This window comes from Sitodiplosis mosellana, unplaced genomic scaffold (genome assembly GCF_009176505.1).
Source record: "Sitodiplosis mosellana isolate CC-2019 unplaced genomic scaffold, AAFC_SMos_1.0 Smas_scaffold_2, whole genome shotgun sequence".
NCBI lineage: Eukaryota > Metazoa > Arthropoda > Insecta > Diptera > Cecidomyiidae > Sitodiplosis > Sitodiplosis mosellana.
The window spans coordinates 8488984-8516940 of NW_022595245.1; the positions used below are offsets into that span (position 1 = coordinate 8488984).

At 38.0% G+C, this 27957-nt stretch overlaps 9 protein-coding genes across 9 annotated transcripts; 6 read left to right on the plus strand and 3 right to left on the minus strand.

Moving 5' to 3' along the window:
• Positions 1-2366, minus strand: LOC129565457 (COP9 signalosome complex subunit 2; the record flags this gene model as incomplete). Its single annotated transcript, XM_055440402.1, is given in 8 exon segments — positions 1-216; positions 290-431; positions 558-748; positions 842-980; positions 1131-1305; positions 1417-1584; positions 1661-1981; positions 2100-2366. Coding segments are annotated over 8 exon segments (1341 nt in total). The 5' UTR covers positions 2160-2366.
• Positions 2367-2457: 91 nt separating this feature from the next.
• On the plus strand, positions 2458-3624 carry LOC129565020 (putative RNA polymerase II subunit B1 CTD phosphatase RPAP2 homolog). The gene is made up of 3 exons (XM_055439337.1): positions 2458-2677; positions 2742-2862; positions 2957-3624. The coding sequence occupies exons 1-3, from the start codon at positions 2604-2606 to the stop codon at positions 3473-3475; spliced, it is 714 nt and encodes a 237-aa protein (XP_055295312.1). The 5' UTR covers positions 2458-2603; the 3' UTR covers positions 3476-3624.
• Positions 3473-5650, minus strand: LOC129565019 (uncharacterized). Its single transcript, XM_055439336.1, has 2 exons — positions 5367-5650; positions 3473-5265 (listed from the first exon to the last, which is right to left on the minus strand). The coding sequence occupies exons 1-2, from the start codon at positions 5448-5450 to the stop codon at positions 3982-3984; spliced, it is 1368 nt and encodes a 455-aa protein (XP_055295311.1). The 5' UTR covers positions 5451-5650; the 3' UTR covers positions 3473-3981.
• Positions 5651-5694: 44 nt separating this feature from the next.
• On the minus strand, positions 5695-13442 carry LOC129565018 (probable ATP-dependent RNA helicase spindle-E). Its single transcript, XM_055439335.1, has 18 exons — positions 12001-13442; positions 11732-11881; positions 11228-11347; positions 11039-11161; positions 10672-10973; positions 10448-10605; positions 10176-10342; positions 9684-10023; positions 9139-9597; positions 8744-9044; positions 8528-8678; positions 7997-8455; positions 7786-7905; positions 7444-7725; positions 7085-7378; positions 6832-6956; positions 6553-6756; positions 5695-6414 (listed from the first exon to the last, which is right to left on the minus strand). The coding sequence occupies exons 1-18, from the start codon at positions 12385-12387 to the stop codon at positions 6288-6290; spliced, it is 4269 nt and encodes a 1422-aa protein (XP_055295310.1). The 5' UTR covers positions 12388-13442; the 3' UTR covers positions 5695-6287.
• Positions 13406-14974, plus strand: LOC129564978 (SET and MYND domain-containing protein 4-like). The gene has a single exon (XM_055439231.1). It carries the CDS (start codon positions 13406-13408, stop codon positions 14972-14974), a length of 1569 nt encoding a protein of 522 aa, XP_055295206.1.
• A 2246-nt stretch (positions 14975-17220) lies between these two features.
• On the plus strand, positions 17221-19097 carry LOC129565477 (SET and MYND domain-containing protein 4-like). Its single transcript, XM_055440428.1, has one exon. The coding sequence runs from the start codon at positions 17298-17300 to the stop codon at positions 18888-18890; it is 1593 nt and encodes a 530-aa protein (XP_055296403.1). The 5' UTR covers positions 17221-17297; the 3' UTR covers positions 18891-19097.
• A 317-nt stretch (positions 19098-19414) lies between these two features.
• On the plus strand, positions 19415-21293 carry LOC129564824 (SET and MYND domain-containing protein DDB_G0273589-like). The gene has a single exon (XM_055438979.1). It carries the CDS (start codon positions 19587-19589, stop codon positions 21147-21149), a length of 1563 nt encoding a protein of 520 aa, XP_055294954.1. The 5' UTR covers positions 19415-19586; the 3' UTR covers positions 21150-21293.
• Positions 21294-21530: 237 nt separating this feature from the next.
• On the plus strand, positions 21531-24952 carry LOC129564823 (SET and MYND domain-containing protein 4-like). The gene is made up of 4 exons (XM_055438978.1): positions 21531-22084; positions 22521-22617; positions 22949-23237; positions 23308-24952. Exons 1-4 carry the CDS (start codon positions 22027-22029, stop codon positions 24607-24609), a joined length of 1746 nt encoding a protein of 581 aa, XP_055294953.1. The 5' UTR covers positions 21531-22026; the 3' UTR covers positions 24610-24952.
• Positions 24953-25233: 281 nt separating this feature from the next.
• LOC129564771 (SET domain-containing protein 3-like) lies at positions 25234-27707 on the plus strand. The gene is made up of 3 exons (XM_055438906.1): positions 25234-25308; positions 25370-26968; positions 27035-27707. The coding sequence occupies exon 2, from the start codon at positions 25372-25374 to the stop codon at positions 26956-26958; it is 1587 nt and encodes a 528-aa protein (XP_055294881.1). The 5' UTR covers positions 25234-25308; positions 25370-25371; the 3' UTR covers positions 26959-26968; positions 27035-27707.
• Positions 27708-27957: the final 250 nt, after the last annotated feature.

Sequence of the window (27957 nt, forward strand, 5' to 3'; positions counted from 1 at the left end):
AAACAACATTGAATTGATTTTGGTGGTGGATTTGATGGTAAGGTTGCTTGCAGCAGACACATCTAAACACCTTAAGCCATTTTGTTGATGACTGCCAACTGCAGCGATTGCAATTGATTTGCCCATTTATCCATGGCAGTGTAACGTACAGAGCATCGAGATTCTTTGTCCAATTCCAAAACTTGATGGACTTGATCGATGCGACCGCGAATTGTGCTATAAATGAGAAGAAAAAAACAATTGTTATTGGAAGGATTATTTGAAAATAAAAATGGTATGCATGACTCACCTGTCTAAGATACAAGAAACCAATAAACTTTCAACCTCGGCTGATTCAATGTTCAATTCGGTGGAGATGAAGGGTATAGCTATGCGCGTGTATGGACGAATCAACTTGATCAGAACTTGTGTGCGAATATTGCGAAGCAAATCTGAAAGGAAATTTTAAAAATATCATCAGTCAACGTTGTTTGTCATCAATTATACGTATGGTTGTTGTTGTGGTTGATCAACAATGGTGTTAGGAAAATTGTTGAATTCGAAAATTTGTTTCATACCTTCAATGTGCTCCTTGATGAACGGATCGGCCATGATGTTGTTGTGATTCTTTCGCAAAATCGATTCAAATTCGTTGATATCGTTGTTTTGATACGAAACCACCAAATTGGTCATGGCCAAGATTTCTGGGTCATTTTTGTAAGGCTTTGCTTCTTGTGAGTCGAATGGATTGATATCCGATTTCATCAACCTATGGTAAAATGCATGTTATTCCAATTGGTATAGGGTTCGATGATGAAAACCATTCAATTGTACAAAAACATTACCCATTCAAATTACTTACATGTTGGCGAGAACCAAATACTTGAGGCAAGTTGTACGACGCGCTGAACCACTTTCATCGTAATTTTTGAACGCTTCAAAGAAATCTGTGTGTGCCTTCTCGAATTCACCTTCACGCAAATGCATTTTGCCACCACATTCTACAAAAAATGTAATTGATTTTTTTTTTATTCTGGTAAATTGACATTATTGACTAGTAAATCATTGCTTTTATCATCGAGATCAAGTCTAGCTTGATAATATGGAAAAATATCGATGACAAACGTTTAATCTGAACCTAAAATACTCACCTCGAATCACGCCCATAATCAATGGATGCGGAATGGCAGATTTGATATGCAGTGACTGTTCGTACAATGCCTTGAGCTTCTTGTTGTTCTTCTGAACCGTATACATTTGAATTTCCAACGCATAGATTTCCAGCAACTGAGTACCCTTCTTCAAGTCATCTTCACCGTCATCGGTCTGAAAAAATGTGTATAGAGCATTAGTCGTGTGCCAAATGTATAAATGTGGATAATATGGAAAATAAAATAAAGACTCAATCTGTTTACTAACAGTGTTTACCACACGTACCTGGCACGATTGGTGCAATTGTTTGAGAATCTTTTGCAATTTGCCAAAATCATTACGATCGAAGTACAGTTTTCCCAGTTTCGTGTTAGTTTTGAACCACAGCCGATCATTTTTGGCATCTTTCAATGCCTCAAGCGTTGTTTCGTAGAAATTTTGTAACAATTCCATCTGTGTCAAAACAACAACAAAAATCAAAACCAATCAAAAAACGTTCAAACAAAGACTCTATCAAACTATGGCTTACATTTTTCGATGTCGAAATATAATCTAAAATCGAATTGATGGACTTTTCCGAATGGTTTCGTGTGACGGCGCTCTTGATGTACGTGAGCAATTGCTTGTAACGCACCATCATTTCATTGTAGTTCGACAGTTTGAAATTGATTTTTATCATTTGCTTGAGAGCTTTGAATCCCCATTCACCTTTTTCGCCGTTCTCGAGGTCGAGCACCTTTTGAAAAGATTGGAGTGCAGCTTTCGGTTCATCCTCCTTCAACGCTTTGCTGTTGTAGTATTGATTCTCTAGGTCAACGTCCGGTTCCGAGTTACTATCCTCTGAATATTCCTATAGATCAAAGAACTTCATTAATTATGCATCCAGTACGTCGCACCACGATGACAACAATCAATCAATATCAATCGCCGAACAGTACATTGACATTGAAACTTTTTTTCACACTTACCAAACCGTAATCTTCTTCGTCGTCACACATGAAATCATCATTTTCTTCAAAGTCAGACATTTTTCTCTCTTTATCTATCTGCTGACAAAAAGTAAGAAATCTACGACAAACTATTGAATTCTATCTAGGAAATCAACACAGATTTACTAAGCACAACTGTTCGACGATGACGATAAAATGTGAAATACGTCTTTTTGCTCCAGCTGACAGTTCAAGAATATATATTGTTTGGTTACACACAAATCGGCGGTGTTTCCACGAACTGTCAAAATCTGAGTGTGTTGTTTTCCTTTCAATACTACTACGTGCGTTACGGTAACGTTGGCAATACTACGCGTACTACGAAACACCGTGACATGTGTTTGTTTGACAAATGAGTTTTGTTATTGCGAACATTCGTATTGTGTACGGCGACAAGGATTTTATGCGTTATTTTGATGAAAATAAATTTTTTTTCCACAAATTTAGGCGACTTTTAAAATTTGATAGAAAAACTGGGCGAGAATGGAGACGGAAAAACCAAAGCCGAGGCCAAAAACACCACCAACAAAGCGAAAATCAAGGGCCGCCAAACTGAGGTGCGTATTTCAATGCAAGCATGCTTTTTTTCAATGTTTAATTTGTTCTTGAATATTTTCATAGCAAGGAACAGCTTTTGATAGCGCTTCAAAAGAAGAAAGAGTGTAATGCTCGTGCCCAGAAAATTGTCGAAACTCTACTTGATCCAGTGCCACCCGAGAAGGTTGAATACTTCCTGTCTCGTGTAAGTAAATTCACAATTAGTGGAATAATTCTGACAAATCGATGGCATTTACTCAAAGCAAATTGACCAAATTGATCGTTTTTTTTCTCTCCAGTTGATCCACTTAAACCAAGCACATTACGATGACATCGTTGAGGAGCGATCAATAGTCAAACTATGCGGCTATCCAGTGTGCGATACAACCTTGGCCAACATTCCGAAGCAGCAGTACAGCATCGCTAGTTCACGGAATAAAGTCTACGACATAACCGAGCGTAAAAAGTTCTGCAGTAATAAATGCTACAAATCATCCGTGTATCTAAAGGAGCAAATCCTAACGACACCATTGTGGGTGCGCAGAGATGATGATATTATACCTGAATTTAAGCTGCTGACATTTGATGATAATGAAAAGGAAGCCGAAAAACAGCCGGAAAAAGTTGTAGAAAATAAGCAAGAGAAAATTGTCGAGAAACCAAAAGAAAAATTAGTAGAGAATCAGAGTAGAGATAACGATGTAGATAAACAAGTCGAAGAAAATGACGAAAAAATAGGAAAAGAAAAAGAAAAGGATAAAGCCGTTGATGAGGGCACAGAAACTAATTTAAGTGAAAGTAGCATTACTTCGAAATAGGTTGATTCAGTTAGTTTCATTTATTTTTTGATCATTTTTCAATAAAGTACAATTTTTTTTTAATGAAAGAATGAAATCACAATTGAATGTCGACTAAATGAATTGAAAATGTGATTTAATAAAATGAAATTGCGTTGATGTAAAATGAATTTACATGTTATTTGTTGTTTGCTTAGACTAATTTAGATTTTAGCACTACATAAAATGTATGGGTATTATTTTTTTCGTATATTTTTGCTGAATTTAAAAAAAAAACTGATGCTATGGCCACTGTCAATCACATTGAGAAAATAATCAATGTTTAATCGCGTGAGAAGTCTTAATCGATTTCAACATCTTGGCTTCAATATGAGAATTGTAGAGAAAAAAGTCGGAAATTCAAAATAAGATGATAAATATCCTAATTCGATGAATTTCCGATTTTTTGGTACGAAAATTTTTATAAAAAATTTCACGTGTTGTCATTTTGAACTGAGGATATTCGTTTTAAATATCGTTACTAAATCCTATTTCCGGGCAAGTTTGCTAAACCGCGACTGTCCGGTGACTTCTGGCGTCGAAAAATCGATGAGTGGCCCACGTTTTGGTAATGGAAGCATTTCTGCGGCCATTTCACTAAGTAGCCGTTTGCGTTTGCATGAAAATAATGGCGTTTCTAATAGCTGGCTATTATGATGAATACTCCTTTTGGCAACCGGTGTTTCGTCGAGGATTTGTTTGCCCTTTTCCAGAAGATAATCCACACGTTCTAGCGTGTTGTTGAATTGGTCTTCATCGTCTTCGTCATTGTTCTTGTTTTTGGCATTGTTTGGTTCGATGTCGATGTCAATCAACTTTGGTATTACTTTGCTGGTGGATGTGACACATTGATTTGGCGTTGTTACACATTGAAGTGTTAAAATTTGAGATCCGGCACTTTGCGATGCAACACTTTTAGATCCATTACTTTTGGAACCGACATTTTCAGAAGTGCTCGTTTTGGATGCGATACTTTCGTTGATTGGCATTAAATTTTCATCGGGGAAAAACGTGTAATTTGCACGTTTGAACGCAAATGTGCCACGTCTCTGGCGTTCCACCTTATTGTTTTTGGTATTCTGTTGGGTAAGTGGTGAAATTCTGGCCCGTTGTCCACTTAAATTGCTTTCTTTAGATGTATCACAACTTTTGGTCGATAATTCTTTGACTGTTTCGATTGTGGACGCAGTATCATTGAACGATGACCTTGCACTTGACGATGAATCGACGCTTTTGCTTGCCGAATCGATTTGCGAAGACGTTTCTTCGATTATGGTCGATGGATGAGTGACACCGATGTGCACAGCAGGTGATATTTCAATCGTATCATCATCAATTTCTGAATTATTCAAATTGGTCACAACAAGAGTTTGGTTAATGGTTTGATTCCATAGCTCAGATGGTGGTTCAACATCAAACAGAAGGGTGTCGTTGGCATTGATTAATTGATCCCGTTTATCATCCATGTTACACTGACGCTCTAAAGCCAAAAAACTGTCTTCGCCATCCGACAGCTCATTCCATGATTTATTGACTTTGCTAAACACCATCATGCTATTTTCTAATTCTATGGCGGCAGCCCTCTTAACCGGCATCGATCCTAGGCTTTCACTTTTTTTCTCGGTGTGGCTTGCTTCGACCGTTGAATCTAACCTTAATACGGTGCTATTGTAAAGCCTTAATCTTGACGCTTCCAATTGTTCTTCACGTTTTTTCTGGAGAATTCGCGAAAAATTCGCATCCAGCTCCGTTTTTGGTGTGGCTGGAGATTCCTGGAATAATTAAAATAACAAACATTAACACATTCTTTTTCTGACAGTCACAGATCACACTGAAACTAGCACATTTGATTAATTTTTCAAAAAACACTTACATTTTGTCGCGAAACATTCGACGAAAGGAACTGTTTTATGGCCTCTTGCGTTTCTTTGCTAATAGTTTTTCGACTTTTGTTCATTTTTTTCCAAATTACGTGCCAGTGTCTATCTCGTGTGAATGATGCGAACAATTTTGTTTATGTTGAAAACATCGTTAGAAACAAATGTCAAAATTCAAAATGATACCATTTGACAGTGCTATAAAAATGGCTGCGCACTTGAACGCATCCCATATTGATGTTTGAATTCCGTATTACACCTATCCAGTTGCCGTTAGATTCTTTATTAAAGGGCAATTGGTCAAGAATTGAAAGAAAATCGAAATTTAAATGAAGAAAATGTGTGCAAAATCATACGGATTTTATTTTTTATTTGCTTTTGAACATTTTTCAATGGAATTACATGTTTATTATTGCGCACAATAGATGTCGCCAATTTCTTATTTTCTTTGAATTTATTTTTTAACTGTCCGTATCTTTTAATTTGAGGATCAAAGCGACTTGTGATCAATTTGAAATGGAATCAATGCTTGAGAAGCAAGTCAACGAAATTAGTCATTTAAATCTATTGCAAATTTTTTTTTGTCACATCAAAATGAAATTACTCGAAATCATACGCACCAGCGATTTGATTCCGTATTTTTTTTTGACAGAATTGCTCTAATGCAATCCGTCAAACTTACTTGTTCAATCAACGCGTTTATTGATTAGACATTAGTGAATCCGAACCGCTGATTCCTTGATCAATTTCGTTGCACAAAATGTAACCAAGGATTTGAACAACAATCAGACAAGATCGATCATGAAATATTATGTAATGTAAAATTGTTGATACATTGATTAAAGTATTTTCTTATTGTGTAAATCAATCGCTTCTAGGCGTATTCAAACCGGCTTCAGATTTTATGTTGCGTCGCGTTAAATTTCAAGTTGTTGTTCGCGTTGCAAATGCAAGCGAGTCATCAAATGTGTTCGTAGCATGGTCACGTTCTCGATTTCCGTAGCACAAAGTTGACATGTGACTGGTCTTGGCATCGAAACCGTCCTATGTGGGAGAGGAAAGAGACAAATTCATTTGTATTTTTTTTTTCAATTTTCAACATTCACCAACGAAATGGAATGATCAATGTATGAAACAAATAGAACACGACATGTAAAACAATGTCTACGGATGTCTACTTACATCTTATGCAATTCTTCGCAATACTTTTTCAATTTTTTCTTCGTACGGTCATCGATGGGATTCAAACGTAGCAAACCATGCATTGGGAAAATCGCTTTCGCACCATACACATTATCTGGTTTCGTAAACTCGTCCGCATTGTATTCTTTCCATTCATGTTGCACGGGATTTATTTCAATCGCCTTACGATTTTTCGTGAGCAACCTAATTGAACAGAAAAATGCACATTAATGTTGAGTTTGGTCATTGTGATGCAAGGATCTGTTAAGCTAAACTCACTTGATTGTAAGCTCTTTCAATTTTTTCATGACTTCGAGCCGGTTTTGCGGTGCAAGAGTTTCGTTTCGACCGGTGGTGTTGAACGAGAACAGTAGCATATCAATGCTATAACGTATCTGGTTAATCTGTTGAAATGGAATCATTCAAAGAATTAGACATGTTCTTGGCATTGTCAAGTATTCAATCTCAGAGAAATTTATTTGGTAAAATTCATTTTATTCAGAAAAACTAGGAAGAAAGAGCAGTAGCTTACCTGTGCCAGATCGCTTTCGTCGAGTTCAAAATCCAATGGAATCACGGTGTCATGCTCGGCAAAGTACGGACATCCTTTTTCATCGTTGAAACCAAGCCCAGTTCGTGCCGAGATGTAACGCGACTTCCATTTGTCACGCTTTAAATCCAACGACGGACAGAAGATGATCGCCATCAAAGCACCAAAACCGCGAATGCTGGGCAATTGAGTGGTTTCATGGATTGTGAATCCTTTATTACCCAAAAATCCTTGCTGGCTGATATGCGCCGCAACGATGTACTTGATCGACAAATCCTATCAAACAAATGATACGAATATGAAACAATTCCAGTGCCATTAGGTTTGGTTTTGAATCTTACCTGTTGCAACGTTGTGAGGAAAACGCTATTCACGGAATGGGCATCAATTGAAATCGATTTTTGATCACTGTCCATCAATACCGAATGCACTTGTGTTTCCAACGGACTGATTGGACCCTTTAATTGAACTACTTTGCCGTAGTTGCGATCTTCGACTACCTTTATCGGTTCGGCAGTTACCATTGGGTAATATTCATCGCAATCTTCCAAATCCAAGTTCGTTTCATCGATGGGATTTGTGGCGAGATCGTCTTGCAAACATTGACGCTTCCAGTGATTGTCCTAATGAATGAAATTTGATTTAAAAAAAAAAATCCCAGACAATTTGATGGAATCACTTACTTTTGACAGGAAATTCTCTTCGCAGAATTCGCCCAAACCTTCTTTGATCAAATATTCGTTGAAGTTGGAATTGTTCTTCCAAATGAAAACATTCACCACTCCATTTACAACTGAGTAAATCTGGATATGGGGCAAATTGATAATTTTTCATCATTTTTTATGTAATTTTTGATGAATTTTCTCTTTATTCCTTAAAAAACTACCAAATTACCTCAGCCTTAACTTCGCATTCCAACAAGAGTTGCTTGAACTGTTGAATTGCGCGATGATCCCACATATATCCACCGCTGAGATTAATCGTTGACGGTTGAATTTCGGCCAATCGACACTGGAAACACCGTGGTGGCATCGTTGCCATTTCAGTGGCCCGTGTGAACACATACAAGTCCTTTGTGTCACACTTTTGTGTGTGACCATAATCAATGAAGCACACCGTGGCCTGTTTGAACTCATTTGTGAATGCATCGTAGTCCCATGTGATGAATCGAGCCCGATGAAGCATGTTATCGTCATAATCACGAGCGACAATGATCTGATCGTGTGTGATGCCGAAGAAGTCACTACAGGCTTCGATGTTTTGGTTGGAGCGTTCATTCAATTCACGATTGAAATGTTCGATACGTTGCAATTCGCTATTTGGCCGAAACCAGAATTTCGAACAACTTTCGATCTGTATGCAAAATGTGGACAGAAATTTTCAATTAGATTGATTTGGTAAAAAAAAAAATTGGTTTATACTCACATGAGTGATGGCACCAGTTACTCGTTTCTTCGATGCATTTGGAATACAAATGGTGCCAATTTCATCACGCAAATGTTTCTTCAACGTAAACGTTGAACCTGTCATAATACCAAGCCCAAGGTTTTCCGCTAATTCTCTTTCCTTTTCTGGCCTGAAAATCGTTGTTAAAATTAAAAAAATTCGTATATTTTTCGCTTTTTCTCATTTCTATCTCACTTCATGACCGCAATCCGTGTGGGCATGTTCATTTTGCGCATCTTCACCGCTTTGTAGACGTCGGTGAGTGTTTTTCCTGGGATCGAACAGTGCTTTGTGTCCCAATCCTGTCGAGTGTCAGCATTGATGCTCTGACTATGATCGAATGTGACAAACACCTTTTCCGAATTGTCAAACGAAATTTTAACATCATTGATGTCTTCCTTCTTCACGATTGGACCAACGAACAGGTTTCGAATTGTATCCGCGTACAGCTCACGTATGTTTTCTTGCCGAAAGTTGGTGAAGTAGACGGTGTTGTCTGAAAAATTGACCAGCAATGGAGTTACAAATTCGGATTTCATCAGCTTTATTATAACAATTTTATTTAGTTTTATTTTTGGTGGTAGACATACGTGGATCGCGGCCATTTAAAGAACGATAAACGTCTCGTTCGATCATCGGATTGCTGATTGGGGCTGTGGCAAAGAAATTCGGATAGAAGGCACCAGCGATGACCATTTTCAAAATGATACATTTTTCTTGTTCAGTCCAACGAAGTCTGTCGTTGCCGGCCAATTCGTAAATGCCAAGCCGCTCAAGCCGTTGGGTTAGCTCTTGAACCAAATGATGGCATTCGTGCAATGAACGCACATCCAAATAATGTCGAAGGCAGAACTCTTTTTCAGCCTTTTGTTGTTCTTTTGTTTTACCAAACACTTTCTGGTTGTATTTTAATGTCCATGTTTTGTATGCATTTAAAATGGCAAAGAGATCACTGCCCGACCCATTTGACCATTCCAATCGACGTGTGTACTCGCTGAGATCATGGTCAAAGCCGATTTTGAAAATACTTTTGGTCGTTAGGCCAGCAGCTGAAAAATGATTGGTGTGATTAAAATCGGAGTGAATTTTCGCAAGGAATTCAAAAACTTGGATACAAAAAAAAACCATTGCTTACCCATTATGATGCATTCTTCGAGCACACCAAAACACGAACCAATTGCAATAAGACGAGTGGCTCGCACGTCTACGGGCAAATTCGACATAACGCGACCCAAGAATGTCAGGTCACCATCGATTGGTGAATAGCCTTCATCTTGGTGCGTCAACTGAAGTGCACCCAACTCTTTCAAAGAGAGCACAGTGTTGGCCACGTCATCCATCTTTGGAATGCTATCGTCCATCGCCAGACCAAGGATAACATGTGGGGCACCCATATCGAACGTTTTTGCCTTTAGGATCACATTTTCGAGTGGGGTCAGCAAAAGCTCTGGCACCGCTGACTCCGTCATGGAATTCTAGAAAGTACAAATGAAAAAATCAAAATCCGATCGAAATATTCCCAACTTACGTTTCAAGGGTGGTTTTAAAAATTGTTTGATATCAAATCACGTCATCATTGGCAAAAAATGCTTCACTGTTCGAAATGATTGACAAAATGAGAATTTACATGGAAAAATCGGTGATGAACCAATCGATAGCAGCGTCCATTTGCCACGCGGCCAGCTCTACCGGCGCGTTGTCGACAGTTGTTTTTTGAAGCCCAAGCCATTTCCAATGATGTGAAATTTTTCGTTGTGTCACTTTTCAGATATTTCAAAAGGCAGAAATCGATCACTGTGAAAACAGATTCAAGTAAAACCATCTCGTCATTCCACCGCAAACAATTTTACAAATTCATTTGTTGGAATTAAGCTTCTTGAACTACTGTTCCATACATACCGATCTGAACATCAGGCACAGTGATTGAACTTTCCGCAATATTTGTTGACAATATGATTTTTCTTACGCCATCTTCCACTGGTTGAAAAATCGACTGCTGTTCTTCGGTGCTAATCATGGAATGCAGAATGAAAATTTTCCATGCCACATCCGCTTTCCTGCCAACGCAAATGAATCAATTAAGGCACCGAGAATGATTTAAATTACATGTGGAATTCACTTACGATTGTGTGTATTCATAGAGAATGTTGCGCATACGTCCGATTTCGTAAATTCCCGGCAAAAAGACCAAAATCGATGACAGATTGTCATCTGTTTCTTTGCAAATGGTTTTCATTCTTTTGATCAGATAGAATGCCACCTTGTACATTTCGTCACTTATGCCTGGTTGCCAACTGATTTCAGGCGAACGGTCCAGATCATCCAGAAAGAATGTTCTGACTTTGAACTGATTTTTCTGATCTACTCGCACAATCGGAGCCGGTTGCCAATGACCATCACGATAGAATTCGAAATAATGTGCAAACTGGCAATGAATGAAGGAATTTGTCAATGGAATTGCATTTGATTTAATCGAAATGTCTCTCTTACCATGTTGCTGTCAATCGTTGCGCTCATCAGAATGATTTTCACATTCGGCGCATCTTTGGCCAACAGCATGCGAATGATGATGAATAGAAAGTCCATGTCTTTGTCTCGCTCGTGGACCTCATCCTGCCAATGTAAATGAATCAATTACAGCGACGAGAATAATTTGAATTATGTGCGAAAATCACTTACCAGCACGATGTGAGTGAAATGTGTAAGCGTCTTTGATGCAATCAACCTTTCCAGAAGAACGCCCGTCGTGCAAAACAACAATCGAGTGTCTTCCGACATATGTTTCTTATCTAAACCAATCTAAATGACGGAAACAAGTTTTTTATTGTGAAATCAGAAGATGAAACTAAATTGGAATGATTTGGTTTGGTTTGTGAATTTTTTCCAAACGAAAATCATTGTGCTATTGGCTTTGTTGCTCTTGCTCTGAAATAACATGTAAATATGAACTGAAAAAAGACCGAAACGCTGTCATTGAAATCACAGTGCAAATTTTCAAGCAGACGCCATTTTGAGATGGTTGCAAAAATAAGCGCTATGTTGAAATCGTGCACTGTATGGAATATGAATGTCTTCTGAGTGAATGTCTTTTGCAAAGAGACTTGAATTATTCAATTTTTCTCTCGAAAAAGGAAAACAAAAATGTCAATACAGGATTTTTCTTCTTCCCATAAATCCATTTACCTGATAACCAACGACACTACCTAGGTCCCATCCTCGTTCCGCTGCCACACGTTCAGCAATGCTTCGAGCTGCAATACGGCGCGGTTGGGTAACAATGATGTTGCATGGTTTCTTATTTTCTCTGGCATCGTCGAGAATGATTTGTGGAATCTGATGGAAACATTTTGACGAAAAACACCCAAATCATGAATGTTTAGACACAAATATGCAACAAAATCACAATTTTCTCTCGAATAGCCGTCAGAAAAATGCCTAAAAATCCATCTAACCTGTGTGCTCTTTCCGCATCCTGTTGATCCTTCGATAACCACCGCTGGACATGTGGCAATGCTTGCCAGAAATTCATGTTTCGATGCGTAAATCGGCAATTGCATGGAACTTTGTGATCGTTGGTCGAACTTGTACCGTTCGTAAATGTCATCGCTTGTTTTCTCTGACTCTTCCGCAATTTTTCCAGCCAATTCGAGATTTCTTCTTAATTTTTGACGCGTAATATCCACATCGTCTTCCAGCGACTCTTTTTCACTTGCTTGCAAACGTGGCCCAAACGTGGGCTTGTTCGTAACATTGAGATAGCCGTTCGAACTTCCACCTGGTATGGAAATCGGCGTGAACGGCTTTCTCTTGTTAAACAATAAGCCTATGAATGGATCCATTTCCACCACTTGAAAATTTTCCACCGAACCGAATGAAAAACTCGAAAATTTTTTTCACTTCAAACACCAAAATTCAAGTTGATCGTTTTTGTAATTTTTTTTCTGTTATTGAAAAGAAAAATGCTTGCGCAACCAAAATCACGTGTTATCAAAACAAAATTCGCTACCAAAATGAACGAGTTGGTTTGTGTCGAATCGGTGTGATGCGTCGGTTTTTGCCAGCGACGAAGCTGTGGTTGAATGTCACCGTGAAGAAAAAGGATGGAGATATTTTGCTGTGCCTCGCACCAAACACGCAATTGTGCCGCTTCAGCAGAAAGCATACGTTTTTGGTGTTCATTTTGCTCACGTACACCAATCAACATCAGCAACACACAGCGTGGAGTGTGACAAAAGTACCGCTTGTCATCGGCACAACATTTTTCGGCAAGTTGAATATTTGCACCAATAGAAACCTCTTCCGAACCAATACCGTATGAAACCGAACTATAACAACATTTGTATTGTTCGATGCAAAGACGATGTGAACAAACATTGAGCCGATTTTTTGTAGCTGTCAAACAACTCTTTGTTGTTTGAATGTCTCTGCTTTATTTTGTTCGTATCTCTGTTGATATTTATGTTTTTCCCACTGGAATGAACACAGAGGCTTTGTGATACAGCCAATTTTCCACATCCAATTTTGATGATGCATCATATGGATTTCGTTTCTGCATTTCATTTTGAAAGCATATCTGCATTTTTCTCGTCTTATCGCTGAAATCTTTTGAAAACATGCACTGTAGCTCGATATTTGTTTGATATTGATGCTGTTGTTCAAACTGCTGCCATGAAAACAGAGTGAGTTGAACGCATTTCAGACACCGTATGCAACACAAAATGAAATAAAAACTGATTGATAGCAGAAATATCATCAGAATTTATGCCATGACATGAAATATGATGGAATTTTTCGTTCAGTCAGAGAGGAATCCTTGAGCAGTTGATATCTTTCGAAGGCCTGCACATCAAAAAGACAATGGTTAACCTTTGGAAAAGAGAATCATCCGTGCGAGACACCAATTACTGTGATCTTTTTTCACACTTGGGCAATGGGCAATACGAACACCTATCACGGGAGTTGCAACAAGGCAAGACTGAGAAAAGCACCGATGTTTCAATTGCATATCGATTGCAAGGCAATGATTTATTCCGCGAAAATAAAATCGCTCAAGCCATGGAACTGTACAACAAGAGTTTGTGCTTTGCTGAAATCGGCACAGAAAATGTGAGTCTGGTGTACGCGAATCGATCGTCATGTTTCCTGGCTTTGAAAATGTACGAAGAGGCTTTGATTGACATTGAATTGGCCGTGAAAGCAAAGTACCCGGATCGATTGATGGCCAAATTGATGAGACGTCAGGCCACTTGCCTTCGATTGATGGAAGCCGAACCGCAACGAAAACGATTCCAACCGAAACTGAGCTTCCAATCGCACGACCGATACCCATGTTTGGCAAACTCACTTGAAATGAAGTGCAATCAAAAATTCGGTCGTCACATTGTCGCAACGCGAGACATTGAGGTCGACAAAATGATCCTTGTGGAACGAAATTTTGCATCGGTTTCAATTGATGATGAGCGGATGTCTTGTGCAAAGTGCATGAAAACCAAAGCCAATTTCATCGCTTGTTCAATGTGTACAGACGCAATGTACTGCTGCATCGATTGCATGCAACGAGATGCCACGCACAAAATGACGTGCGGACAATTCAACGGTGTTGATGGTTCTATGAAGTTATACATTCAAACGGTGTTCATAGCCATTAGTCTCTTCAAAAACGTCGACAATTTGATGGAATTCGTTGAAGAGGCTCTCAAGAGCAATGGCATACAAGAATCTATGATGGATGCAAAGTCACAGTATCGATTGTTTTTGTCGATTCAGCCGTCAATCAACGAGCATGACAAAGATGACCTTATGTTTGATGCCCAGAAAATATACATCATATTACAATCCACACCCACAATCAAAATACTCTTCGGCTCGGTCGCAAAACAACGTTTCCTGCAGCATTTGGTGCTGCATCATTTACTTGTCACTGTACGAAATCGATTTCAAGTCAGCGCCGACGGAGATCATCTGAAAACCACAGAAATCGCATCGATAACTTGTATTTTCAACCATTCATGTTATCCAAATGCATTCAATCATGTCATTGACAATCAATCCGTGCTCATCACCATTCGACCAGTCGAAAAAGGCGAACAATTGTTCATTTCGTACTTGGGAGAAGAAACTGAAAAGTCAACCGATTTTCGCCGAATGTCTCTTATGAACGATTTTGGTTTCTTTTGTGAGTGTGACAAATGCGTACCCCGCTGTTCACGGTCTGATCGAGTTGCAATGGAGATGGACTCATATTTCAAGTACATCAAGCAAAACTACAAAATCGCCTTTGATGAGAAAGTACGACGAATCGCATTGAAGGAGGTGTGCATTCGGTTTCTCAACAAGTACGGCCACTTGCCGTGGTCAGACGAATTGAATTTGGTTACATTCTGCTATGTCAAGTGGTTTTTCGAGTATTCAACCGTTGATTATTAACTGTGAACGACTGAAACTGTGAAATAGGTTTTTTGAACTATAAATTGCTGAATTTATGTTGGGGTCGTTGATTTGATTTTTGTATTTAAAATGTTACTTCTTTTGGAATGAAAACTCAATTAGTAATAAAATGTCAGTAACAAATACATTCAGAGGCACTTAGGCTTGCTTGAGCTTGCTTAGGCTATATTTTATTTTAATATTTTATTTTAATAAACACCGCCAAGCTCTGGCTGAATATAATGTGGGTTTTTGATTAAGGTTTGGCCGGAAAAGAGTGCAAGACTGTTACATATTTAAAATAATAAACATTTAGTAGCGATAATTTTTCATAACTATCAGTTCTCGCCTCGTTAAAAACCTGGCTCTTTTCATACATCATGCGGTATTCACAATATTAGGAACATGAAAACGAAAAAACTGTCATACAACCAAGATGGAAATGCTTGATATTAGTCTATGGCAAACGGTCCATGATAACCTTTGGTAAACGTTTCCAAAGGAACAAAGGCTATGTGAAGCGTTTAATTACACGTTTAATTTGAGACCCTAGGACAGCAAAAGTCGTCGCTCAATTTATACCGGTGGATAAATTGACGAGAAGTTTTACGTCTTAAAGGCAGATCCATGTTGATTGCAGAGTGCATTGAGTTGACATGGACTATGATTTGAAGCGTAACTAGAGCATTTGATGCTAATTATGAATAATTCAAAATTGATTTCAGACATAACAATATTAAGTTGCCAACTCATGGATGGCTACAACAAAGCACAAAATCAAATTTTACAATAAATAATAAGTGTAAACATCACAGATAAGTATCATCATTTCTATACACATAAGAGAATGTATGGGGAACAATTCGTCAGTCTTTTAGTATCGATTTTGCTGTGTGACTCGTGTGCGATGAGTCGAATACCACGTAGGTGGTTGGTACCTGGGGCAGCCCCACTCTTGTTTGTTTCAATCAGCAGCAACCTAAATGGCATTCGGGCAATATGCGTTGTCATTGATGAGTTTGTCCGCTTGAGATCAGGATCAGGTTTAACGGCAAGATGAAAATCGAAATTTCATCATTAATGTGGGCAGTATCAAGGTGTTCTCGTGGAGAACATATACAAAAAATGAGGATAATTGTATACTCATATGTTTTCAATAAAAAAGACAGAAAAACGATGAATTTACGTTTTTGAAATGCACCATACATTTGTTCACAGCAATGCGATAAAAAATGCCAGTTTTCAGTTGATTGGAAAAAAGTAACGATTTGAGGTTCGAAACAATATTTCGTTTACGTTCTTATTCAATACAAAGTCTGCGTTGTTTGTCATCTTAATACACCTCTTTTATGCGAACTGGCAGGATTATCGATCAAAAGGAAAGTAAATATTACTAACATTGATAAAAATAATAAAATTCAATGTTGAGTCACTTGAGAAAATATCTATTCAACATTGAAGGAGCGAGAAAAAATTGTCAAATTGTCTTGAACACGAGCAACGAATGACTGCATTCATAATTCGAAATGGAGGATTACTTCAGATGAATGTTGATAAGATCCACGAACGATTTTAAAACACGGCTTTGTGTACACAAGAAAAGTTTTTATCGGTTTAACACTTGAGTAGTAGCGATTGTTTAGCGCACTTTCATAAACCATATCATGGTGGCTCGAGTATAAACAAAACCCAATTCTCAGAATGTAGGGCAATAAAATCGCAAGAAATATTAACAATTGCGATGCCAGCTTAGTTTACAAATTTATGTTCGAGTTTTTTTTCTGCCTATGCTACATGGCTTGTTTTGAAATGCAAGAATAAGAAGAGACGATATTGCGTTGCAGTGTGTTGGGTGAAACCATCAGAAAAATTAGAGAGCCGGTTCGTTTGTTTCATACTACAATGTATCAATAGAATGGACGTGCCGCAAAATACAACACACAATTTCGTTTAGCCATGCTTGTGAATACATCGCAATAAGAATCGGATCGTACGAAACAAACACGGTTTGGGTGTGTTAGACTCTAACACTGTTGAGTGAGTAACGATTACATAGCTGGCAGCTCATATTACTACATATGTATACAGCTGTACACATTCGTTTGTTTGGCTTATTGGGATCGCATCAGAATAAACAAAAACATTAACAGCAAACGCATACTATATTTCAACGTGTGTTGCCATTTGTGTGGATGTATACATAGCATGCGATGTGAATACATGATTCCTACACAAATTACTAAGTTTGCATTCAGTTTGTCAGTGACAGTGCCGAGATAAAGAATATAAACAGCAACGAAAGGAATTTAGTTGAACAATAACGATGGGAAGTTTGTGGAAAAAAGAAACAAACCGTGCTGATGCGCAATTAGTTGATCTATTTGCTAACATTGGTCAAAAAAGTTCCGTTCAAGAATGGGACCGTCAAATTAAATCATCCAATTGGAAGCATCGCTTTTTGATGACGGCCGTCGATGCGGGAAAAAATAACTCTATTTCGGATAATTTTCGTGCAAACGGCAATATGTATTTCAAACAAAAACTGTGGGTTGAAGCCATGGAATTCTACAGCCAAAGTCTGTATTTTGCCGAAACGGGAACCAACAATGTGAGTTTTGCGTATGCAAACCGTGCCACATGTTTTTTGAACATGAAAGAATATGAAAAGTGTCTGAAAGATATCGATTTGGCCGTTGAAGCAAAATATCCGGAACATTTGATGTCAAAATTGATGAAACGAAAGGCTGACTGCGTGAATCTTATGAAGAAAAACCCAGCAGTTGCAGCATTTGATCCGAAACTCAGTTTGAAGGCGAGTGAACCATTCCCGTGCATGGCCGATGCGTTGGAAATACAACGGAATGACGAGTTTGGTCGACATCTGGTAGCTAAATGCGATATTGACGTAGGTCAAACAATCTTGGTAGAAGAAAACTTTGCATCTATTGCTTCTGGGTATGACCGTGTCAATTGCTTCGAATGTATACAAACTAAGATGAATTTCATGCCTTGCACCGAGTGCAGCGATGCTTTGTTCTGCAGTGCCGATTGCCGAGACCGTAGTGAAATTCACAAAGTAAGCTGTGGTGCAACCATTCATCGTATGCCCAACAATGTCAGATACATAGCCAGATCGATTTTGGTGGCTTTGAAATCATTCACAAATGCCAACGATATGATGGACTTTGTCGCGAATATTTTGTCAGAACGTGCGACTAAAATACCGGCCGCAGCAAATGATGTGCGATCAAAGTACGCGCTATTTTTGAGCCTACAACCAGCATCGCCAGGTGTGCTTGATATCGAAACTGTTTACAAGGTGTTCAAGGGACTTTTGGAAGTTCCATCCGTTAAAGCCATGTTCGAATCGAAACAAAGTCAACGCTTTTTGATGCATTTAATTGGTGAGCATTTCCTGATCATTTCGAATAATTCGTATGGTGGATCGTTGTCAAGTGCATCGTCCATTGGAACAACAGCACTTGTGATGTCCTTATTCAATCATGCATGCGCCCCAAATGTATTCAACTCTTCGATGGGCAACAAAGAAGTTTGTATCACCATGCGTCCAATAAAAAAGGGCCAGCAATTGTTTGTTAAGTATTTGTGCGGCGATCGAACTACAAGACAGCGTCAAGATATGCTTTTGAATCAGTGGGGATTCCTTTGCAAATGTGACAAATGCGTTCCGCATTGCTCACCAGGCGATCGCTCGAAGATGAAATCTGATCCATGTTTCAAGGCATTGGTCAAGTCAGCATCAATCAACTTTTACGACATTACGAATTTCTCCCAGTTAACGAACAAATGTGTTCAGTTTCTCAAGAAATACGGTCATTTACCATGGTCCGAGGAAATGGACGTCGTTCTTAAAGCCTACACCAAATGTTTATTAGATCCATTCCCAGATATGTAATTCATTTTTGAAAATCGCTCTTTGAAATTCAGAATCTCAATTCATTTACATTCATTAAAAAATATTCAATCCGTGACACTTTGATACGAAATAATCAGTAAATATTAAACTCAAAAGAAATGACATTATTCTTTACATACTCTTGAAATTGTGAATGTATCATAGGAAGCTGATAAAAATTTTCAAATAAAAATACATTATCTAAAAGAAGCGTTTTTATTGTTGGTATTGTACTTTTTGATTGGATTTAGATCGACTGTATGACTGAATTGCCGATAATATATTTTTTGCTTGTTTCTAGGCTCGTTTCAGTGTGAAAAATCTAAGGTTAGTAAACTATAGATTTCTATGAAAATAATTCAAATATGGGGAAAATATGAAGTGTAAGTATGACTGAAAATCAAAAACAGCACAAATTGGAAAAAGTAAGGTTTGCCATTTCATTCATTGTAGTAGTCTTTGAGTGCAGTGTCGGTTTAATAGGTCGTCCACAAATTATCAACGAATCTCACATGCACACGTCATTTGCGAATGACAGTTTACACAACTGTCAAATGGAATGTGCACAAATACTGGATCAGAACTTACTCAACGATTTAATCGCTTTAATTGCTTGGTTTATGTGAATTAACGTACACGCGATAATTTGAAACCTTCATAATATTTTGCTAATTTTAGTAGTTCTCTTTGAAAAACATGGAAAATTTGTGGGAAAAAGAGTTGTGTGAAGGAAGTACCAGTTATGTTGATATATTTGACGATATTAAAACCGAATCAGTGTCGAGTGGCCATGGTTTAAGCAAAAATGATTTGATATCAACGCAACTTCGAGAAAAGGGCAATCAAAAATTCAAAGATAGCCTCTGGATCGATGCGATGGATTATTACAATAAAAGTCTTCGTTTCGCTGCGATTGGCACAAAGAACATGAGTTTTGTGTATGCAAATCGTGCGGCTTGTTTTTTGCATTTGAAAATGTTCGACAAATGCCTGATCGATATTGAAATGGCCAAGGAAGGAAACTACCCAAAAGAATTGTTACCAAAGTTGGAGAAACGTGAAGCGGATTGCTTGAAAATGATGAAGCGAGAAAAACAAGAGCATCTTTTGGAGCGAAAGCTAAGCTTTGAAGCAAATGCAAATTTCCCGTGTTTGGCCAATGTGGTGGAGATTCAATGGAACGACGAGTTTGGACGGCATGTCATAGCCAAGTGTGATTTACCAGCCGGCAAGACAATTTTGGTTGAAAAATCCTTTCTGTCAACCACTTTATCGGGGCCATTCATCGGCTGTGCTACGTGCCAACGAACCACAATGAATTTCATTGCTTGTGACCATTCAATGATGTCATTGCTTGACAGCACCATCGCTGTGTTTTGTGACGACCACTGTAAGCAAGCCGGACTACATAAATATGATTGCAACTTTGTCTACGATCGAAACCAAGCCAATGATAGTCAACTACGAATGATGGCGCAGACAATTTTCTTTGGTATGGATGCGATGGAAAATATCGATGAGATGATTCAGTTCGTCGAAGAGACCGAACGAATCAAATCCAGTTGGACACCTGATTCGATCGTTGACGCTAAATCCAAATACCGCCTATTTTTGACGCTTGCTGCCTTTCCCGATGAAAATGAGAAGAAGTCTTTAGTTGTAAAAGCAAAAAGTCTGTATGGGATATTGATCGGCATACCAACGGTAAACGGTGTATTCAACACAACAGAAAAACAACAATTTCTCAAGCATCTTGTCACTAAGCACGTGGTCATCGCAAGTCAAAATGCCATCAATGCGACGCAGAATCAGTGCCAACGTATCGCTACACTGGGCCTCATTTTTCCTTTGTTCAACCATGAGTGTGCTCCGAATCTGTTAAACTTTTCAATTGGCGACCAACAAGTATGCATTACCATGCGGCCTGTGAAAAAGGGTGGACAACTGTTCGTGTCATATGTTACTGCCGACGTTTCAACTAGACTGCGACAGACTCATTTAATGAACAATTTCGGATTTTTATGCAAATGTGATAAATGCGAGCTCAAATCTTCGACATTAGCTGCCAAAAAGTTATTGGCAGACCCGCTTTATCTTTTTCTGCAACGAAATCGCAAAGTTGATTTGTTGAATGATACCATCAGAGCGAACATCAAGGAAAAATGCATCGATTTGTTGAACAAACACGGACAAACTTGGTTTCCGGAGCTGGAATTCGTCGTGGATTTGTATGTTAAGAGTGAGCTGTATGAGCATTGAAAACGACGACTGTTTGAACATAAAAAATGACGAATATTCGGATTTTATTATTTGTTACAATTCGACTCGAACCATTAAGCCGTGACATTTCGTCGCCAAAAAAATGACGTTCATAATAAAACTTCTTTCGAGAAAGCAATTAAATTTGAATGTGTTTTGTTTTGGTATTAAATTCTTTTTTACACAGATCTACAGAGAATACAAGGGCAAAGCAGAGCGTAAGTGTTGTTATTTCTTGAGCTGGTCATTGAGATAATTCTCTTGCTGTATTTGGTATATTTGTTTCAATTTTTAGGAATAACATGTCTTTCCACGAATTTATGTTTGTATGTTTATGTGATAGCCCGAAATTTGATTGCTTTTCAAGTGGAACGAATTCTCTAAATACGTACGTACAAAAAGAAGTACTGTTATGTCAGCAATTTCATTTACCCATGTTCTGTATGCTTTCTGTTCGATGCAAAAAAGTCAATTCGACGACAGAGACGAACGTGTGAAGAAAACGTAAAAAATAGACATCAGCAGGCGACTGAAATGGTGTTAGTGAAGTGACTTCAATACAAACGGCAAACGATATTGTTGTTGGTGTCGCTATTTCGTCTCTTTCGTGATTCCATTTGGAATGTGATGTTTTGTAAACAATAACTCATACTTGCACACATACACATTCCATTCCGTTTGCATCGATAGCAAAAGTGGTGTAAGGATTGACGGCTGTTTGATGACGCATAACTCAAGCAAGAGCATACATGTCTTGCATTTCGATCAACAGTCTCATTTTCATTCGTCAGCCGAACAGATCCAAGTCGTGGCAGTGTGAAATACGGGGGAATCTCGGAGAAAATTCAAAGAATATCCAAAGATACAGCCGAAAAATATGGAAAACTGGAGACAAACTACCGACAATTGGCGACTAAGAAATGGTGAATCTGAAGGTTTGTATAGTGTTGTTTTGAAAAAAAGAAACTCGATCGGATACGAAGTGAAGAGAAATTGTGAATAATATTATAGCAGTGAATTGTCGAGAAAAATGCGAAATTTCATCACATGAGTTGTTTTTTTTCTTCATTGATTTGTGATTTGACAAAACGTTGTGCTGAGGCAAACACAAAACACTAGCTACTGAGTGCAAATCGAAAAAAATGAGCACTGTCATTTTAATAGCTAATTGTCAAATTTATTACAAATAACAACAATTAAGTGAATGCTTTTTTTTCTCTTGTGTATGAGTTATGTGCCAGGTCAGTAAAAACCTTATTAGATCAAGATTGAATGGATAATACGTGCTCAATGACCGAAAGTGCAAATAGAAAAATTAGGTGAGTTGTGTTGATGCTTTATTTTAATGGAGTTTATTTTATTATTCAACAGGTTTTCGAATGCCATTATCACCCAGCGATGATACCAGAACGAACACCAATTGGAACGGCAAATTTGGAAACAACAACAATTTCGTTTATCACAAAACGTGAGTAAAATTGTGAAAACAATCAGAAAAATTGTTGAATGTGACTCTTTGTGCGCCAAAATTCGAATGTTTTGAATTGAAATGAATGACACTAGGGGGAAATAGGAATGACAGCACTGTATTGGCCTTTGTTTGTGAGATTTTTCTGCGCAGCGGAGAAACAATAACGCCATTTTGTTTTTCGTGCGAATGTTCTAAAACGTTCTTCTGTTGTTCACAAACCAAAACAACAAGTGGTTGCAAAAATGATGCCGCGTTTTCTGTAAAATCATTGAATGTTCTAAGGAAAAATTAGTGCATAAACGCTCAATTGTTCCGATTTTCATTACAGTCACCTGGAACCTGTTCTGTGGAAGAAAGAGACAACCCATGAAGACTCGTTATATGTCGACCCTTATGCGAGCATTCAATTCGATTACCAAAATGATGTGCAACAATGGAAACACCACTTGAACGATCTCAATTCACCAGAAACGGCACGTCTATCGGAAAAGAATAATAATATCGCCGATCGGCTGATGGAGTGTGGACACGCCGAATTCCATAGCCATAATTGGAACGATGCATTAAATTCGTACAGTCAAGCGCTATGTTTCGCTGAACGAGGTACAATGTACGAGGTAATAGAAGCATCCGTGAAGTAGCAATTTGAAACATTTCATTAATATTCGACTAAATATTTTTTGATAGGGTTTGGCCTATGGCAATCGTGCACTTTGCTTCTTCCAATTGGGAATGTATCGCAATGCCGTGATTGACTTTGATTTCGCCGCAAAAAAACGTTGTCCTGAACCATTTTTGGTCGATGTGCAGAGCACACGAGCTGAATGTCAGAAGATGGCAAAGAAACACACTGAGCCGAAGGTTCGTGTGCCAAAATTGCGAGTATCAACTGACAAGAAATTCCCCTGCATGGCAAGCAGCCTGGAAATCAAACGAAACAAGGATTTTGGTCGATGTGTCTTCGCAAAGCGTGACATTGAAATTGGTCAAACGGTGTTGGTGGCCGAGAGTTTTGCATCAGCAATCACAACCGAGAAGCAAGTGTACTGTTTGACGTGCCAAAAGATGGAGATGAATTTCATACCATGCAAAAATTGCTCCGACGTTATGTTCTGCGACGAAGACTGCGTCAACTATGAAAATTTGCACAAAATGGAGTGTCAGACATGCTATCATCAGATCAACGATGTCAGCCTGAAGTTTGTCGTTCAAACGATTTTGGTGGCAATCGATATGTTCCCGAACATCGAAAGTCTAATTGCATTCGTCGATGAGGTGACAAGCGACAAAGGCTGTGACAAGATACCAAAGACATCATGTGATGCTCCATCGAAATATGGCATTTTCCTCAAATTGACGCCAACATTCAAGGATGAATACCTGTTTCGTGCATATCAAGCATTCACGTACATCAATCTCATACCGAAAGTCAAGTACTTATTCGATACAGAGGCAAAGCAACGTTTTTTGATGCACTTGGTGCTGCATCACACAATCGTCATTCCAAAAAATGCATTCTTCGATGTGGCCCAGTTCACCGATCAATTCACTGTTAAGTATATTTTTGACGTCCTGTCTATTGTGAATCATTCGTGTGCTCCGAATCTGCACTTTGCAACCAGCGGAAAGCTTGGCTACTGCATAGCTGTGCGCCCAATCAAAAAAGGTGATCAGGTTTTCATCAATTATTTGGGAGATGACGTCCACAAATTGCCCGAAGAACGACAGAAATTGCTCAAGGACAATTGGGGATTCGAGTGTCAGTGCGATAAATGCGTAATCATCGAATATTCACCCGAATATGAAGTCATGAAAATGGATCCATCGCTCAAATACGTGATTCGCAACTTCGAAAACAACCAAATCACACCGGACAACACGAAACGTATGCAGCTCAAGAAGCAATGCATCAAGTTTCTGAAGAAATACGGCCATCTGCCATGGTCAACCGATTTGGCGTTCGTGATCAATTGTTTCACATCACTTTAAGCTAACAAGATGTTTTGAGCATTTTTTATATTCATATCATCGTTTTTTTACTCATAAGTTCATATTATTGTCATATGTAGAACCAGGTTTTTTTTTACCCTGGCGTATCGCAAAACACAGAACGTTTTTAAAAGAAATTTTCAATCATTACTGAACAACATTATAATATTATTGTCATAGCAAGTATTTGTTAGTCTCATATTCGTTTCTATTTAAAGATTTGTTTTTACATAAAAATACATCCGAAATAAAACAACACTGATCAAAACATGAAAACATCACCATCGGTGTATATCAGAATTTTTCGCAATAAAAAGAGAAAAAAAATTGGTACAAGACATTATTCATCGTGTAGTTTGTCATTTTTTCATCACCTTCGGCTAGTGATAAAACGTAGCAGATTCATTCAGAATTTTATGGCAAAATCAAGTCAATCAGTGAAAATCCAATAGTTATAAACATATCTTCTTTACATATTAAATATAATCAAATATTTGTTAAATGAAAATAAGAACGCTGGAATTTTTGAAAAGTAAAATAAAAAATACGAGAAAGATCTGGAGAATATTTTAGAACAGCATTTAGTACTCGATCCATGAAATTGAAAGCAAATGACGTAAACCTAACCTCTTTGATTTTATTCGCTCGCCAAAGTCGCATTGTTCTTACATTACAGACATTGATTGTACACGACTAAAGGTAATTTTCTCTAAATTCTTGATTATTTTCTCAAAATCATTTATATGATACCTTTTTCTAGCCATGGATAACTTGTGGAAGAAAGAGACGAGTGCATCGGATGCGCGTTACGTAGATTTATTTGCGTCGCTACCAGAAAACAGATGGAATGATTTTCAACTCGATTTGCTGGTGGACCTAGTTAAAACCGAGCAATTTCGTAAGAATAATCAAATGTCAACCGAATTCCGGATGCATGGAAATGGGCTATTTCGTTCGAACGATTGGCTTAGTGCGATAGGTTGCTATAATCAAAGTTTATGTTTTGCTGAAATTGGTTCGGAAAATGTCGCCTTGGCATATGCAAATAGATCGGCTTGTTGGTTTCACCTGCATAAGTATAATGAAGTGCTTATCGATATTGAACTCGCCTTGAATTCAAATCTCCCTGTTCACCTGAAGCCGAAGCTTGAAAAACGCAAGCAGCAGTCGCTGGAATTACGTCAACCGGGTGAATCTCTAGATATACCACAATTGCTGTCCAAGTATAAATTAAGCTACGAAGCAAGTAAGAATTTCCCGTGCATGGCAGATGTGTTGGAGATAAGATGCAATGAAGAGTTTGGTCGGTATTTAGCAGCAAAATGTGATATACCAGTGGGAAAAATTGTCTTATCAGAAGAGAATTTCGTAGCAAGTATACCCGATAAAACAATGCTATGCCAGATGTTATGTCATGCATGCCTTTTACCAAACACGAATCCGGTCGCCTGTGCTCATTGTTCAAGTGCTCTTTTTTGTGGCGTCGACTGCATGGATCGAAATCAAACTCATAAATGGGAATGTGGTACATTTTTCGCCCGACTGGATGATACGAAATTTGTGATTAAAACCATTTTGGTGGCTGTGGAATGTTTTGGAAGTGTCGAGGAATTGATGGCATTCGTTGAGAGTGCTTTGCTCGAAGATCCCATGAAATTGCCTGAATCGATGCATGATTCCAGATTGAAGTACCATTTCTTCTTCAAACTAAAAACATTGCCGCCACCATGGGATTGTGAAACAACCATTAACTTCATATTCAAGGCATACAAGCAGATATTGAACATGCCTAACATCGCAGCTGTCTTTGACAGTGAAGAAAAGAAGCGGTTTCTCATGCATTTGATTGGACATCATCATTTCATACGGAATGGAAATGGAGTTAGTCTCGGCGAAGGAGTATCTATAACTAACGTTACCTCTATTCTCAACCACTCTTGTGCACCCAATGTTTTCGAATGCAACATTGCTCGGAAGAAGTTCTTTGTCACCTGCCGACCGATCAAAAAAGATGAGCAACTCTACTTCAGCTATCACACTTTTGACCAATCGAAAACGCTTGAACAACGACAAAATTTATTAAAGTCGGCTTGGAATTTTATCTGCAAGTGTGAACGTTGCAATCCAACCAATAAACCCGTTGATCGACAAATCATTATGTCCGATCCATGTTACAAATTCGTGCTCGAAAATCAAGGCGTCTATGAAAAGAATGCAATTGTGATGGAAAACTGTATCAAGTTCTTAAATGAGTATGGTCGTTCACCATGGTCAGAAGAAATTCAATTTGTGACAGAAGCCTACGAATCAGCCATTCAACTCTCAGTATTTGATAACAAATCGCTCTAAACTGAAGAAGGTATAACTTATTAATTTTATTCACCATAATCAAATTACTACAACACCGTTTGTTTGATCTATTCAGGAGGTAGACCGATGGAAAATGAAACTCAGCACATCGTTTAATTTAAATCATGGCATCAAAATCAATCAGACAATGTTGTAATTCGAAACATCAACAATAGTAGTCTTCAAATTTTACAAGAGCACTTTGCCAACTATTTTGCGTTACTCATAATATGTAATTGAGATACGTTGTTTTTTTGTAGATGGATAATGTACAACTAATCTGATTAGTTAGCCAGATGAAGAAATAGCTAAGGAACATAACTTATAAGATTCATATATACGGATATGACCTTGTGGTCAAATTCTATATTTTATGATTACAGACTATATTGGCACTGTCGTATCGAATCGACAACAATAATTTTGCATATTTTTTGTGCTAGCGTTCGTAGAAAGAATACAGAACAATGTCCATTGATACAGCCGCAATTTTTGTTTTCAAACTTATTTCAAGAGCCGTTTTCAAATGTATGAACGATGGAACATATTGAATACCCCAGCCATATTCACATTTCATATAAATTTTGTAAAAAATTCACTTAAGCAATTTAAAAAAAAAAATAACTAAATCTAAAACTACTATAATTTTTTTGTCTTGCTTTTTCACGAAAGTTCAGTCGAAAAATGTAAAATATTTCCATTGAAATCTGATATCAATAAATAGTATGCAAGTTTGATTTGAATCTTCATTCCACAATACTAATTATTTGACTTATTTTGAAATTAAATTGTTTAGAACACAGCTTTTAGTACCGATTTGGCAATTGATTTGTTTGACATAATCTCAAATCTACTGACACAACCGCATGGTTTTTTCTGCACAACTCATACAGCTTTTATATTCGAAGAAACGTGAAACGGTGAGTCTATCCTCTTCTATAAAAATAAATTATAATAATTATTTGCACTCATCAGAATAAATTGCCATAGAAGCAACCA

What these genes read in the sequence shown, in the direction of transcription:
- LOC129565020 (XM_055439337.1), top strand. Translation starts at nt 2,604, where the DNA reads ATGGAGACGGAAAAACCAAAGCCGAGGCCAAAAACACCACCAACAAAG. An exon ending in TCAAGGGCCGCCAAACTGAG is followed by an intron (nt 2,678 to 2,741) that starts GTGCGTATTTCA and finishes ATATTTTCATAG; the next exon opens with CAAGGAACAGCTTTTGATAG. An exon ending in TTGAATACTTCCTGTCTCGT is followed by an intron (nt 2,863 to 2,956) that starts GTAAGTAAATTC and finishes TTTTCTCTCCAG; the next exon opens with TTGATCCACTTAAACCAAGC.
- LOC129565019 (XM_055439336.1), bottom strand. Translation starts at nt 5,450, where the DNA reads ATGAACAAAAGTCGAAAAACTATTAGCAAAGAAACGCAAGAGGCCATA. An exon ending in CGAATGTTTCGCGACAAAAT is followed by an intron (nt 5,266 to 5,366) that starts GTAAGTGTTTTT and finishes TAATTATTCCAG; the next exon opens with GAATCTCCAGCCACACCAAA.
- LOC129565018 (XM_055439335.1), bottom strand. Translation starts at nt 12,387, where the DNA reads ATGGATCCATTCATAGGCTTATTGTTTAACAAGAGAAAGCCGTTCACG. An exon ending in AAGAGAATTTCCTGTCAAAA is followed by an intron (nt 7,726 to 7,785) that starts GTAAGTGATTCC and finishes TTCATTCATTAG; the next exon opens with GACAATCACTGGAAGCGTCA. An exon ending in TTGAAAGAGCTTACAATCAA is followed by an intron (nt 6,757 to 6,831) that starts GTGAGTTTAGCT and finishes CTGTTCAATTAG; the next exon opens with GTTGCTCACGAAAAATCGTA.
- LOC129564978 (XM_055439231.1), top strand. Translation starts at nt 13,406, where the DNA reads ATGGTTAACCTTTGGAAAAGAGAATCATCCGTGCGAGACACCAATTAC.
- LOC129565477 (XM_055440428.1), top strand. Translation starts at nt 17,298, where the DNA reads ATGGGAAGTTTGTGGAAAAAAGAAACAAACCGTGCTGATGCGCAATTA.
- LOC129564824 (XM_055438979.1), top strand. Translation starts at nt 19,587, where the DNA reads ATGGAAAATTTGTGGGAAAAAGAGTTGTGTGAAGGAAGTACCAGTTAT.
- LOC129564823 (XM_055438978.1), top strand. Translation starts at nt 22,027, where the DNA reads ATGGAAAACTGGAGACAAACTACCGACAATTGGCGACTAAGAAATGGT. An exon ending in AATTTCGTTTATCACAAAAC is followed by an intron (nt 22,618 to 22,948) that starts GTGAGTAAAATT and finishes TTTTCATTACAG; the next exon opens with TCACCTGGAACCTGTTCTGT. An exon ending in AACGAGGTACAATGTACGAG is followed by an intron (nt 23,238 to 23,307) that starts GTAATAGAAGCA and finishes ATTTTTTGATAG; the next exon opens with GGTTTGGCCTATGGCAATCG.
- LOC129564771 (XM_055438906.1), top strand. Translation starts at nt 25,372, where the DNA reads ATGGATAACTTGTGGAAGAAAGAGACGAGTGCATCGGATGCGCGTTAC.